Below are 11638 nucleotides of genomic sequence, written 5' to 3'. Positions count from 1 at the left end.
TAGGGTTGGGAACCCTAGGGGAGGGGGCGCCTCCACTTGCCTTAGGGGGCAAGGCACCCCCTTAGCCGCCGCCCCCCTTGGAGATTCAATCTCCTAGGGCCGGCACCCCCCTTGGGGACCCTATATAAAGAGGGGGGAGGGAGGGAAGCCACACCCTTGCACTTGGCGCCTCCCTTCCCCCTTGCTACACCTCTCCCTCCCGCAGACGCTTGGCGTAGCCCTGCCGGGATCCCTGCTGCATCCACCACCACGCCGTCGTGCTGCTGGATCTTCATCAACCTCTCCTTCCCCCTTGCTGGATCAAGAAGGAGGAGACGTCACGCTGACCGTACGTGTCTTGAACGCTTCCACTCGATCTACAAGGGTATGTAGATGCACTCCTCTCTCTCGTTGCTAGATGAACTCATAGATTGATCTTGGTGAAACCGTAGAAATTTTTTTATTTTCTGCAACGTTCCCCAACAGTGAGGACACTGGAACCAGCCGTGGTGCATGCCAGGAACCCAAAAGCAATAGATGCTGCATCCGGTCATCTTTTTTGCTGGAGTTGACATGTGTGGATGCTTGAATGGGGCAGGAGAAAAGCTGTGAAACCTCAACAACCATGATACCATGGTTCCCGCGAGCTACAACGGCGCCGACCGACGCCGAATGGAGGCATGCTTCTAGCGGCATGGCGAGGTGCTGGGACCCGCCGGCAAAAAAGTTGCAAGCAGTCATCAGAGTAGCTACGCTGGTGGTGACCACGAGCTGCGCATTTTTGCTGGAACCGACGGGCCACAGGTGAAGTCCTTTTGCTGGAATCGGCTCGCGCATTTGCTGGAACCAGAGACTGTAGATGCTGGAATCAACGACGGTGAGCACCGGCTTGCCGGCGAGATGTTACACCCAGCACATGCAAATGCTGGAACCAGAGAGAGTTTTTGCTGGAACTAGTGCCAGTGTCTATTGCGAGGATCAGAGCGGCATAAACCATTGATACTGCACCTCTCCAGCGTGGCGCGGTGCTAGGGACCTGCACGACAGGAGGTGCGATGTTGTCGGGGGAGGGGCGGGGGCACTGGCAAGCTGCGCGAGGGAAGGGTGTTGGGCGAGGCTGCGCAAGGTGTGGGGAGGAAGGAGCTGAGCAGCCAAATCAGCCGGCCTATGCAACTTGCATCTGATGACTAGTGCGTGGGCGACCAAAATTTGGGCCGGCCGAATGGCACCTAGCACAACGCTTTATTTATTCCATGATTATGAACACTTGATTATAGTTCGGTTTTGCAAGAAGATATGTTAAATCCAATTATAATGAAAACATTACATTTAACAAAAGAACTGATTTACAATACACAAATAAGCATGCACGAGCGCGTCAAGAAGAAAAAGCACCACAATCGTCGGTCACTAAAAGAACAAAATGAGACCAGTCGCGACAATGGCCAGACCTAGCCGCGCCACCGCAGACTGATCAATGCCAGCCGCCGTGTCCGAGCTTAATACAGTCTCGTACTGGCACCGCAGCCGCTTTCCCGTCCCTCGGCACCGTTGTACTGTCCGCACTGCCTTCGACTTCACGTTGACTTGAACCTTCATACCGGCGATGCAATGCCCTGGAACGCCGCAAATGAAGTACCGCGTCCCAATGGCCGCAAGTGGGACGACATCGTTGCCGGTCAGGAACGTCGCGATGGGGCTGGAGCTGTTGCAGGCGTCATACCCAGCCTTTCTCACCTCCACCACATTGTGCACCGTGGTGGAGTACTGAAACTGGAGCTCATCGCCGATGGTAAATCTAGTTCTCGAAGCCCACAGGGTGTAGTTGGTCTGCAGGTCCCATGATCCGGCCGGCGCGCCCACCGTGTGACTGGCGCCGAGCACCATCCCGAGCATGGCCACGGCCACGGTGATCAGGATAAGAACTTTAGCACCCATGGATTAAATGTCGACCGATTAGCTAACTGAAAAGATCGGAGCTAGAAGTTAGCACTAGAGAGAAATTTGATAGGATCCAAGGAAGTTGCAGAGAGAAATGGTTGCATGATGGAATGTGTTGTAAGATCGTTGATGCCACTACGTCAAAATATATAGGCGATGGATTGGTTCAAGGTAGGATCACCCGGTGAGAGCGTGTTGACCAGATGAGGTATGGTAGGTCTAAGAGGCATGAATATGAGTAATAGTACCCCCAGATGAATTTAAATACATGTTGGTGCGTGCATGCTTTGCTCGCCTATTATACTATGATAATCTAATAATGGTGACGATGGAATTCGTAGATTGGGTCTGGCTGCTATCAATCCGGTGCCCGAGCGTGCTAAACATTAATTATTTGAGCTTAATTTTTGATTAACATTATGAACGTATTGGTGCGCGCGTGCATATTTCTACCGCACGATAATTGATTTATTAAGATGTATGTCACTGTAAAAAATAGAAAATAAAACGTAATCATCTTTTCTCAAGAGTACACAAATTACGTACCATAGCTTTATTGTATAGAAGGCAGGATAACAAATACAAGAAGGGTAGTAATAGGCGTTGGTCGACTGAATTTGGTCAAGATCGGTCACCATGCACGCCATTGTAATAGGCCATCAAGGACAGTTGTTTCACGAATCATTCTCTCTCTCGAAACAAGTTTTCGCCTCCTTTATAGATAAAGGCATAAACAACCAAACCAATACAAAATGACCCAATACAAGGCATTGAGGAGAACCTCATAAGCTGATCTAAAGAAAATCGGTAATATTAGCCAAGAACACTAAAAACACACTAAGTGCACCTAAACTCCTCGAGCTAGCAGCCGAGAAGAAGCACATGAAACCCACCACCGTGCAAGAGGAAGACCCACCCTCACCAGCGACGCCCCCAGGAGGGTAACGACACAAAGCGTCACCGCCGCCGCGTCAGCCGAAGCTAAGAAAGGTTTCACCCTGAGAGTTGGACGGCAAGGAGAGATCCAAGGCGATGCCCCAAGAGGAATACAACACCCGCAGGCCTTGTCGCCGCCGGCACCGGAGCGCAAAGCTTTCGCTCGACCACAGCTCCCACCACATCGAGGAAGCTCTAACGGGGACCCCACCACGACGGAATGGGAGCACCAAATCCAGATCAGGGCAAAGCTTCCATCGAAGTCGCCTGCTATGCCAAGATCACCCATCACCGTGCACCTTCACAGGGCCAAGGTACACCGTCAACACCCGCCACCACGTCGCTCCCTAGATAGCAAAGCCACGTAGCCCGTGTTGGGGTTAAATCCGGCGGATCTCGGGTAAGGGGTCCCGAGCTGATGATGTTAGCTTGATGGTAACAGGATGAACAAGGGCTTGGCGATCTGAACTCTTGTAATTTCTATTTCTTGGCGAGCTGATTTTAGGACACAAGATGAAAACGAAATATGGAAATGCTTTCAAAGCTTGACGAGCTGAAGCCTTGTAATTTCTATTTCTTCTTTTTTTGGCTCAGTTTGTTAGGGTTTGTTTTCTTCATTTATCTTCTTTTCAGGCTCATCTCAAACCAGTATGTACATACACTTCCTAATAATATAAAATGTTGCGGTGGGTGTTTACCCCACTGTTTCGCCTTAAAAATCATGTTACTTATCTAGATGAATTTAGCTCTGCCTGAATTTATGTTGTATATAAAGGATGGATGTAATGCATTGCACTCAACACATCTTTGATAAATTTATTTCATGGTTACACGCTTGGTTATTATTTGGGCTTTTGCAAAGAAGATATGTTGAATCCAATTATAATGAATGCAATTAAAATTAACAAAAGAATTGTATTTAATACACAAAGGGACCATCCTACGACCGAACAAGGAAAAAAGGACCACAATCATCGTTCACTCTAAAAGAACAACATAAGACCATCCGCAACAACTATCAGACCGAGTCGGGCCACCGTAGACTGATCAACGCCAGCCGACGTAGCTGGGTTTAATACCGTCTCGGACTGGCAGCGACGCCGGTTCCCTGTCCGTCGGCATCGTTGCACAGTCTGCACTTCTTTCGACTTGACGTTGACCTCGACCTTCATGCCGGCGTTGCAGTGCCCGGAGACGCCACAGATGAAATACCGGGTCCCGACGGTGGCAAGCGGAACAACATCATTACCGGTCGGGAAAGTCGATATGGGGCTGGAGCCGTTGCAGGAGTCATACCCCGTTTTGCTCACCTCCACCACGTTGTGCACGGCGGCGGAGTACTGGAACTTGAGCTCATCGCCGGTGGTGAATCTGATTCTCGAAACCCACCGAGAGTAGTTGGTCTGAATGTCCCATGACCCGTGCGGTGCGCCTACGGTGTGGCTGGCACCGAGTGCCATCCCAAGCATGGTCATGGCCACGGTGATCAGAATAAGAGCTTTGGTCTTCATGGATTAAATATGGATCTACTAGCTTGCTGACTTAGTAGTACTAACTGAAAATATGATGGGGGATGGAAGTTAGCGCTAGGGAGAATATTGGTTATGTTGTCTGATCAACTAATGATCACAAGCTCCAAGGAAGCAAATGAGAAAAATGGCTGCAGGATGGATGGTGTTGTGAGATCATTGATACCAGTGTGTCGACATATATAGGCGATGGATGTGTTAAAGGATCATCGGGTGTAAGCACGTTGACTAGGTGACATAGAGTAGGTCGTCTAAAATGCATGAAAATAACATCGTACACGTTATCTTCTGAACTGATATTATTATATATGCTTGGCTCCATAGCTTTAACAGAAAAATAACAATGAAGAAGATGAGATTGGTAGCCGTCAGTAGACCGGGTCTGGGGAGAAAAGGATTAGTAACCAAATTGTGAGTAGACCATGTCCAAACAATTAGTTAGGAGATCATCAGTAGCCATCAGTGGACCTTGTCCTTGGTAGATCCAGATGCCCGCACGAGCGTACTAAACATAAATTAATCCAACATATTCTCTAGTTAAACAATCCGAACGTGTTGGTGCGCACATGTACTACGTCGGTACTCAAATAATTATATAATTAATTAAGATTCTTCTAAAATAATAATTAAGATGTATGCCACTGTCAAAATTCATGGAAATTCACTATTGATAATATGTTGTGTTGACCAAATTTAAAAGTTGCATGATCTGCTTGGTAAGGGCCCTCGCCGTTGTCATATAGCTAAAATCATATTTGGCAAAGAGGATTTATAGTTGGTCCTAGTTTTTGGGTAGTGAAAGGTAATTCCACTAATAATTAGTTGTCATATATGTATTATACATTTGAGCTAAACCATGACACTTATTATGGATCGGAGGGAGAATTTTTTATCACCATCATTTCTCCTCGAGATGCCCTTGTTTCTTTTTTTAAGCACGAGTTCCCATGTTTCATTTCATACACTAAAACCACAACATTTTGCAGTGCGCCTAAATATCAAGGGGTAATCTCTGCAGTCCTGAGTGGGGAACTATACCTTGGGCACATTGGCTTCAACCTGGTACTTACGTCCAAACACTACCACTAAGTAAACCTTAAATAATATAGAGGAAAACTCTCATAAGAGAACAATTTGAAGCAGGCTCACAAGGTCCGGCCTGGAGAGGTTATAACATTTGCGACGTAAATGACAATTCTAAGCTAAATGAAAAAAATATTTATACTAAACATTACCTTTTTGTTACTCGTCTCTTAGCCCTTTTCTCTAATACGATGACATAAAAGTAAATGCCCCTTATAGCTCCTAAGATAAAATCATAAATGTGCCATCTTTGAGAAAAACGACAGAAGAAAGCTATGCTCGCCGAAGAGAAAAGCTACAACGGGACACTATGATGCTACATGCAGCCATGGTTTTTGCTGGAACCAGTTGGTGAGGACACTGGAACCAGCCGTGGTGCATCCTGGGAACCCAACGGCAATAGATGCTGCATCCGGTCATCTTTTTTGCTGGAGTTGACATGTGTGGATGCTCGAATGGGGCAGGAGAAAAGCTGTGAAACCTCAGCGACCATGTGACCATGGTTCCCGCGAGCTACAACGGCGCCGACCGACGCCGAATGGAGGCATGCTTCTAGCGGCATGGCGAGGTGGTGGGACCAGCCGGCAAAAAAGTTGCAAGCAGTCATCAGAGTAGCTACGCTGGTGGTGACCGCGAGCTGTGCATTTTTGCTGGAAACGACGGGCCACAGGTGAAGTCCTTTTGCTGGAATCGGCTCGCGCATTTGCTAGAACCAGAGACTGTAGATGCTGGAATCAGCGATGGTGAGCACCGGCTTGCCGGCGAGATGTTACACCCAGCGCATGCAAATGCTGGAACCAGAGAGAGTTTTTGCTGGAACTAGTGCCAGAGTCTATTGCGAGGATCAGAGCGGCAGAAACCATTGATACTGCATCTCTCCAGCGTGGCGCGGTGCTAGGGACCTGCACGACAGGAGGTGCGATGTTGTCGGGGGAGGGGCGGGGGCACTGGCAAGCTACGCGAGGGAAGGGTGTTGGGCGAGGCTGCGCAAGGTGTGGGGAGGAGGAGCTGAGCAGCCAAATCAGCCGGCCTACGCAACTTGCATCTGATGACTAGTGCGCGGGCGACCAAAATTTGGGCCGGCCGAATGGCACCTAGCACAACGCTTTATTTATTCCATGATTATGAACACTTGATTATAGTTCGGTTTTGCAAGAAGATATGTTAAATCCAATTATAATGAAAGCATTACATTTAACAAAAGAACTGATTTACAATACACAAATAAGCATGCCCGAGCGCGTCAAGAAGAAAAAGCACCACAATCGTCGGTCACTAAAAGAACAAAATGAGACCAGTCGCGACAATGGCCAGACCTAGCCGCGCCACCGCAGACTGATCAATGCCAGCCGCCGTGTCCGAGCTTAATACAGTCTTGTACTGGCAGTGCAGCCGCTTTCCCGTCCCTCGGCACCGTTGTACTGTCCGCACTGCCTTCGACTTCACGTTGACTTGAACCTTCATACCGGCGATGCAATGCCCTGGAACGCCACAAATGAAGTACCGCGTCCCAATGGCCGCAAGTGGGACGACATCGTTGCCGGTCAGGAACGTCGCGATGGGGCTGGAGCTGTTGCAGGCGTCATACCCAGCCTTTCTCACCTCCACCACATTGTGCACGGTGGTGGAGTACTGAAACTGGAGCTCATCGCCGATGGTAAATCTAGTTCTCGAAGCCCACAGGGTGTAGTTGGTCTGCAGGTCCCATGATCCGGCCGGCGCGCCCACCGTGTGACTGGCGCCGAGCACCATCCCGAGCATGGCCACGGCCACGGTGATCAGGATAAGAACTTTAGCCCCCATGGATTAAATGTCGACCGACTAGCTAACTGAAAAGATCGGAGCTAGAAGTTAGCACTAGAGAGAAATTTGATAGGATCCAACGAAGTTGCAGAGAGAAATGGTTGCACGATGGAATGTGTTGTAAGATCGTTGATGCCACTACGTCAAAATATATAGGCGATGGATTGGTTCAAGCTAGGATCACCCGGTGAGAACGTGTTGACCAGGTGAGGTATGGTAGGTCTAAGAGGCATGAATATGAGTAATAGTACTCCCAGATGAATTTAAATACATGTTGGTGCGTGCATGCTTTGCTCGCCTATTATACTATGATAATCTAATAATGGTAACGATGGAATTCGTAGATTGGGTCTGGCTGCTATCAATCCGGTGCCCGAGCGTGCTAAACATTAATTATTTGAGCTTAATCTTTGATTAACATTATGAACGTATTGGTGCGCGCGTGCATATTTCTACCGCATGATAATTGATTTATTAAGATGTATGTCACTGTAAAAATTAGAAAATAAAACATAATCATCTTTTCTCAAGAGTACACAAATTACGTACCATAGCTTTATTGTATAGAAGGCAGGATAACAAATACAAGAAGGGTAGTAATAGGCGTTGGTCGACTGAATTTGGTCAAGATCGGTCACCATGCGTGCCATTGTAATAGGCCATCAAGGCAGTTGTTTCACGAATCGTTCTCTCTCTTGAAACAAGCTTTCGCCCCCTTTATGGATAAAGGCATAAACAACCAAACCAATACAAAATGACCCGATACAAGGCATTGAGGAGAACCTCATAAGCTGATCTAAAGAAAATCGGTAATATTAGCCAAGAACACTAAAAACACACTAAGTGCACCTAAACTCCTCGAGCTAGCAGCCGAGAAGAAGCACATGAAACCCACCACCGTGCACGAGGAAGACCCACCCTCACCAGCGACGCCCCCAGGAGGGTAACGACACAAAGCATCACCGCCGCCGCATCAGCCCAAGCTAAGAAAGGTTTCACCCTGAGAGTTGGACGGCAAGGAGAGGTCCAAGGCGATGGCCCAAGAGAAATACAACACCCGCAGGCCTTGTCGCCGCCGGCACCGGAGCGCAAACCTTTCGCTCGACCACAGCTCCCACCACATCGAGGAAGCTCTAACGGGGACCCCACCACGACGGAATGGGAGCACCAAATCCAGATCAGGGCAAAGCTTCCATCGAAGTCGCCTGCTATGCCAAGATCACCCATCACCGTGCACCTTCACAGGGCCAAGGTACACCGTCAACACCCGCCACCACGTCGCTCCCTAGAGAGCAAAGCCACGTAGCCCGTGTCGGGGTTAAATCCGGCGGATCTCGGGTAAGGGGTCCCGAGCTGATAATGTTAGCTTGATGGTAACAGGATGAACAAGGGCTTGGCGATCTGAACTCTTGTAATTTCTATTTCTTGGCGAGCTGATTTTAGGACACAAGATGAAAACGAAATATGGCAATGCTTTCAAAGCTTGACCAGCTGAAGCCTTGTAATTTATGTTTCTTCTTTTTTTGGCTCAGTTTGTTAGGGTTTGTTTTCTTCATTTATCTTCTTTTCAGGCTCATCTCAAACCAGTGTGTACATACACTTCCCAATAATATAAAATGTTGCAGTGGGTGTTTACCCCACTGTTTCGTCTTAAAAATCATGTTACTTATGTAGATGAATTTAGCTCTGCCCTGAATTTATGTTGTATATAATGGATGGATGTAATGCATTGCACTCAACACATCTTTGATAAATTTATTTCATGGTTACACGCTTGGTTATTATTTGGGTTTTTGCAAAGAAGATATGTTGAATCCAATTATAATGAATGCAATTAAAATTAACAAAAGAATTGAATTTGACACACAAAGGGACCATCCTACGACCGAACAAGGAAAAAAGGACCACAATCATCGTTCACTCTAAAAGAACAACATAAGACCAGCCGCAACAACTATTAGACCGAGTCGGGCCACCGTAGACTGATCAACATCAGCCGACATAGCTGAGCTTAGTACAGTCTCGGACTGGCAGCGACGCCGGTTCCCTGTCCGTCGGCACCGTTGCACAGTCCGCACTTCTTTCGACTTGACGTTGACCTCGACCTTCATGCCGGCGTTGCAGTGCCCGGAGACGCCACAGATGAAATACCGGGTCCCGATGGTGGCAAGCGGAACAACATCATTACCGGTCGGGAAAGTCGATATGGGGCTGGAGCCGTTGCAGGAGTCATACCCCGTTTTGCTCACCTCCACCACGTTGTGCACGGCGGCGGAGTACTGGAACTTGAGCTCATCGCCGGTGGTGAATCTGATTCTCGAAACCCACTGAGAGTAGTTGGTCTGAATGTCCCATGACCCGTGTGGTGCGCCTACGGTGTGGCTGGCACCGAGTGCCATCCCAAGAATGGTCATGGCCACGGTGATCAGAATAAGAGCTTTGGTCTCCATGGATTAAGTATGGATCTACTAGCTTGCTGACTTAGTAGTACTAAGTGAAAATATGACGGGGGATGGAAGTTAGCGCTAGGGAGAAAATTGGTTATGCTGTCTGATCAACTAATGATCACAAGCTCCAAGGAAGCTAATGAGAGAAATGGCTGCAGGATGGATGGTGTTGTGAGATCATTGATACCAGTGTGTCGACATATATAGGCGATGGATGTGTTAAAGGATTATCGGGTGTAAGCGCGTTGACTAGGTGACATAGAGTAGGTCGTCTAAAACGCATGAAAATAACATCATACACGTTATCTCCTGAACTGATATTATTATATATGCTTGGCTCCATAGCTTTAATAGAAAACTAACAATGAAGAAGATGAGATTGGTAGCCGTCAGTAGACCGGGTCTGGGGAGAAAAGGATTAGTAACCAAATTGTCAGTAGACCATGTCCAAACAATTAGTTAGGAGATCATCAGTAGCCATCAGTGGACCTTGTCCTCGGTAGATCCGGATGCCCGCACGAGAGTACTAAACATAAATTAATCCAACATATTCTCTAGTAAAACAATCCGAACGTGTTGGTGCGCACATGTACTACATCGGTACGTCAAATAATTATATAATTAATTAAGATTCTTCTAAAATAATAATTAAGATGTATGCCACTGTCAAAATTCATGGAAATTCACTATTGATAATATGTTGTGTTTACCAAATTTAAAAGTTGCATGGTCTGCTTGGTAAGGGCCCCTCGCCGTTGTCATATAGCTAAAATCATATTTGGCAAAGAGGATTTATAGTTGGTCCTAGTTTTTGGCTAGTGAAAGGTAATTCCACTAATAATTTGTTGTCATATATGTATTATACATTTGAGCTAAAACACGACACTTATTATGGATCGGAGGGATAATTTTTTATCACCATCATTTCTCCTCGAGATGCCCTTGTTTCTTTTTTTAAGCACGAGTTCCCGTGTTTCATTTCATACACTAAAACCACAACATTTTGCAGTGCGCCGAAATATCAAGGGGTAATCTCTGCAGTCCTGAGTGGGAAACTATACCTTGGGCACATTGGCTTCAACCTGGTACTTACGTCCAAACACTACCACTAAGTAAACCTTAAATAATATAGAGGAAAACTCTCATAAGAGAACAATTTGAAGCAGGCTCACAAGGTCCGGCCTGGAGAGGTTATAACATTTGCGACGTAAATGACAATTCTAAGCTAAAAGAAAAAAAATATTTATACTAAACATTACCTTTTTGTTACTCGTCTCTTAGCCCTTTTCTCTAATACGATGACATAAAAGTAAATGCCCCTTATAGCTCCTAAGATAAAATCATAAATGTGCCATCTTTGAAGAAAAACGACGGAAGAAAGCTATGCTCGCCGATGAGAAAAGCTACAACGGGACACTGTGATGCTACATGCAGCCATGGTTTTTGCTGGAACCAGTTGGTGAGGACACTGGAACCAGCCGTGGTGCATCCCGGGAACCCAACGGCAATAGATGCTGCATCCGGTCATCTTTTTTGCTGTAGTTGACATGTGTGGATGCTCGAATGGGGCAGGAGAAAAGCTGTGAAACCTCAGCGACCGTGTGACCATGGTTCCCGCGAGCTACAACGGCGCCGACCGACGCCGAATGGCGGCATGCTTCTAGCAGCATGGCGAGGTGCTAGGACCCGCCGGCAAAAAAGTTGCCAGCAGTCATCAGAGTAGCTACGCTGGTGGTGACCGCGAGCTGCGCATTTTTGCTGGAACCGAAGGGCCACAGGTGAAGTCCTTTTGCTGGAATTTGGCTCGCGCATTTGCTGGAACTAGAGACTGTAGATGCTGGAATCAGCGATGGTGAGCACCGGCTTGCCGGCGAGATGTTACACCCAGCGCATGCAAATGCTGGAACCAGAGAGAGTTTT

General features: G+C 47.3%; 2 protein-coding genes and 1 pseudogene across 2 annotated transcripts in view; all 3 read right to left on the bottom strand.

Moving 5' to 3' along the window:
• The window catches only part of LOC123095127 (uclacyanin 1-like), an 11122-nt gene extending 9205 nt beyond the window's left edge, over positions 1 to 1917 (bottom strand). Inside the window, exon 1 of the mRNA XM_044516946.1 lies at positions 1431 to 1917. Within this exon, the coding sequence (XP_044372881.1) occupies positions 1431 to 1917 (487 nt within the window). The remainder of the gene's footprint in view (positions 1 to 1430) is intronic.
• Positions 1918 to 3928: 2011 nt separating this feature from the next.
• Positions 3929 to 7271, bottom strand: LOC123095115 (uncharacterized; annotated as a pseudogene).
• A 1842-nt stretch (positions 7272 to 9113) lies between these two features.
• LOC123095105 (uclacyanin 1-like) lies at positions 9114 to 9867 on the bottom strand. Its single transcript, XM_044516932.1, has one exon. The coding sequence runs from the start codon at positions 9719 to 9721 to the stop codon at positions 9194 to 9196; it is 528 nt and encodes a 175-aa protein (XP_044372867.1). The 5' UTR covers positions 9722 to 9867; the 3' UTR covers positions 9114 to 9193.
• Between the last annotated feature and the right edge of the window lie 1771 nt (positions 9868 to 11638).

The sequence above is a fragment of the Triticum aestivum genome, chromosome 1B, assembly GCF_018294505.1.
Source record: "Triticum aestivum cultivar Chinese Spring chromosome 1B, IWGSC CS RefSeq v2.1, whole genome shotgun sequence".
NCBI lineage: Eukaryota > Viridiplantae > Streptophyta > Magnoliopsida > Poales > Poaceae > Triticum > Triticum aestivum.
Note: the sequence above shows the minus strand (reverse complement) of the source record. Positions and strands in the feature narration are given on the sequence as shown.

Bases quoted from the DNA above. Each gene is read 5' to 3' on its own strand.
- LOC123095105 (XM_044516932.1), bottom strand. From the start codon at position 9,721: ATGGAGACCAAAGCTCTTATTCTGATCACCGTGGCCATGACCATTCTT.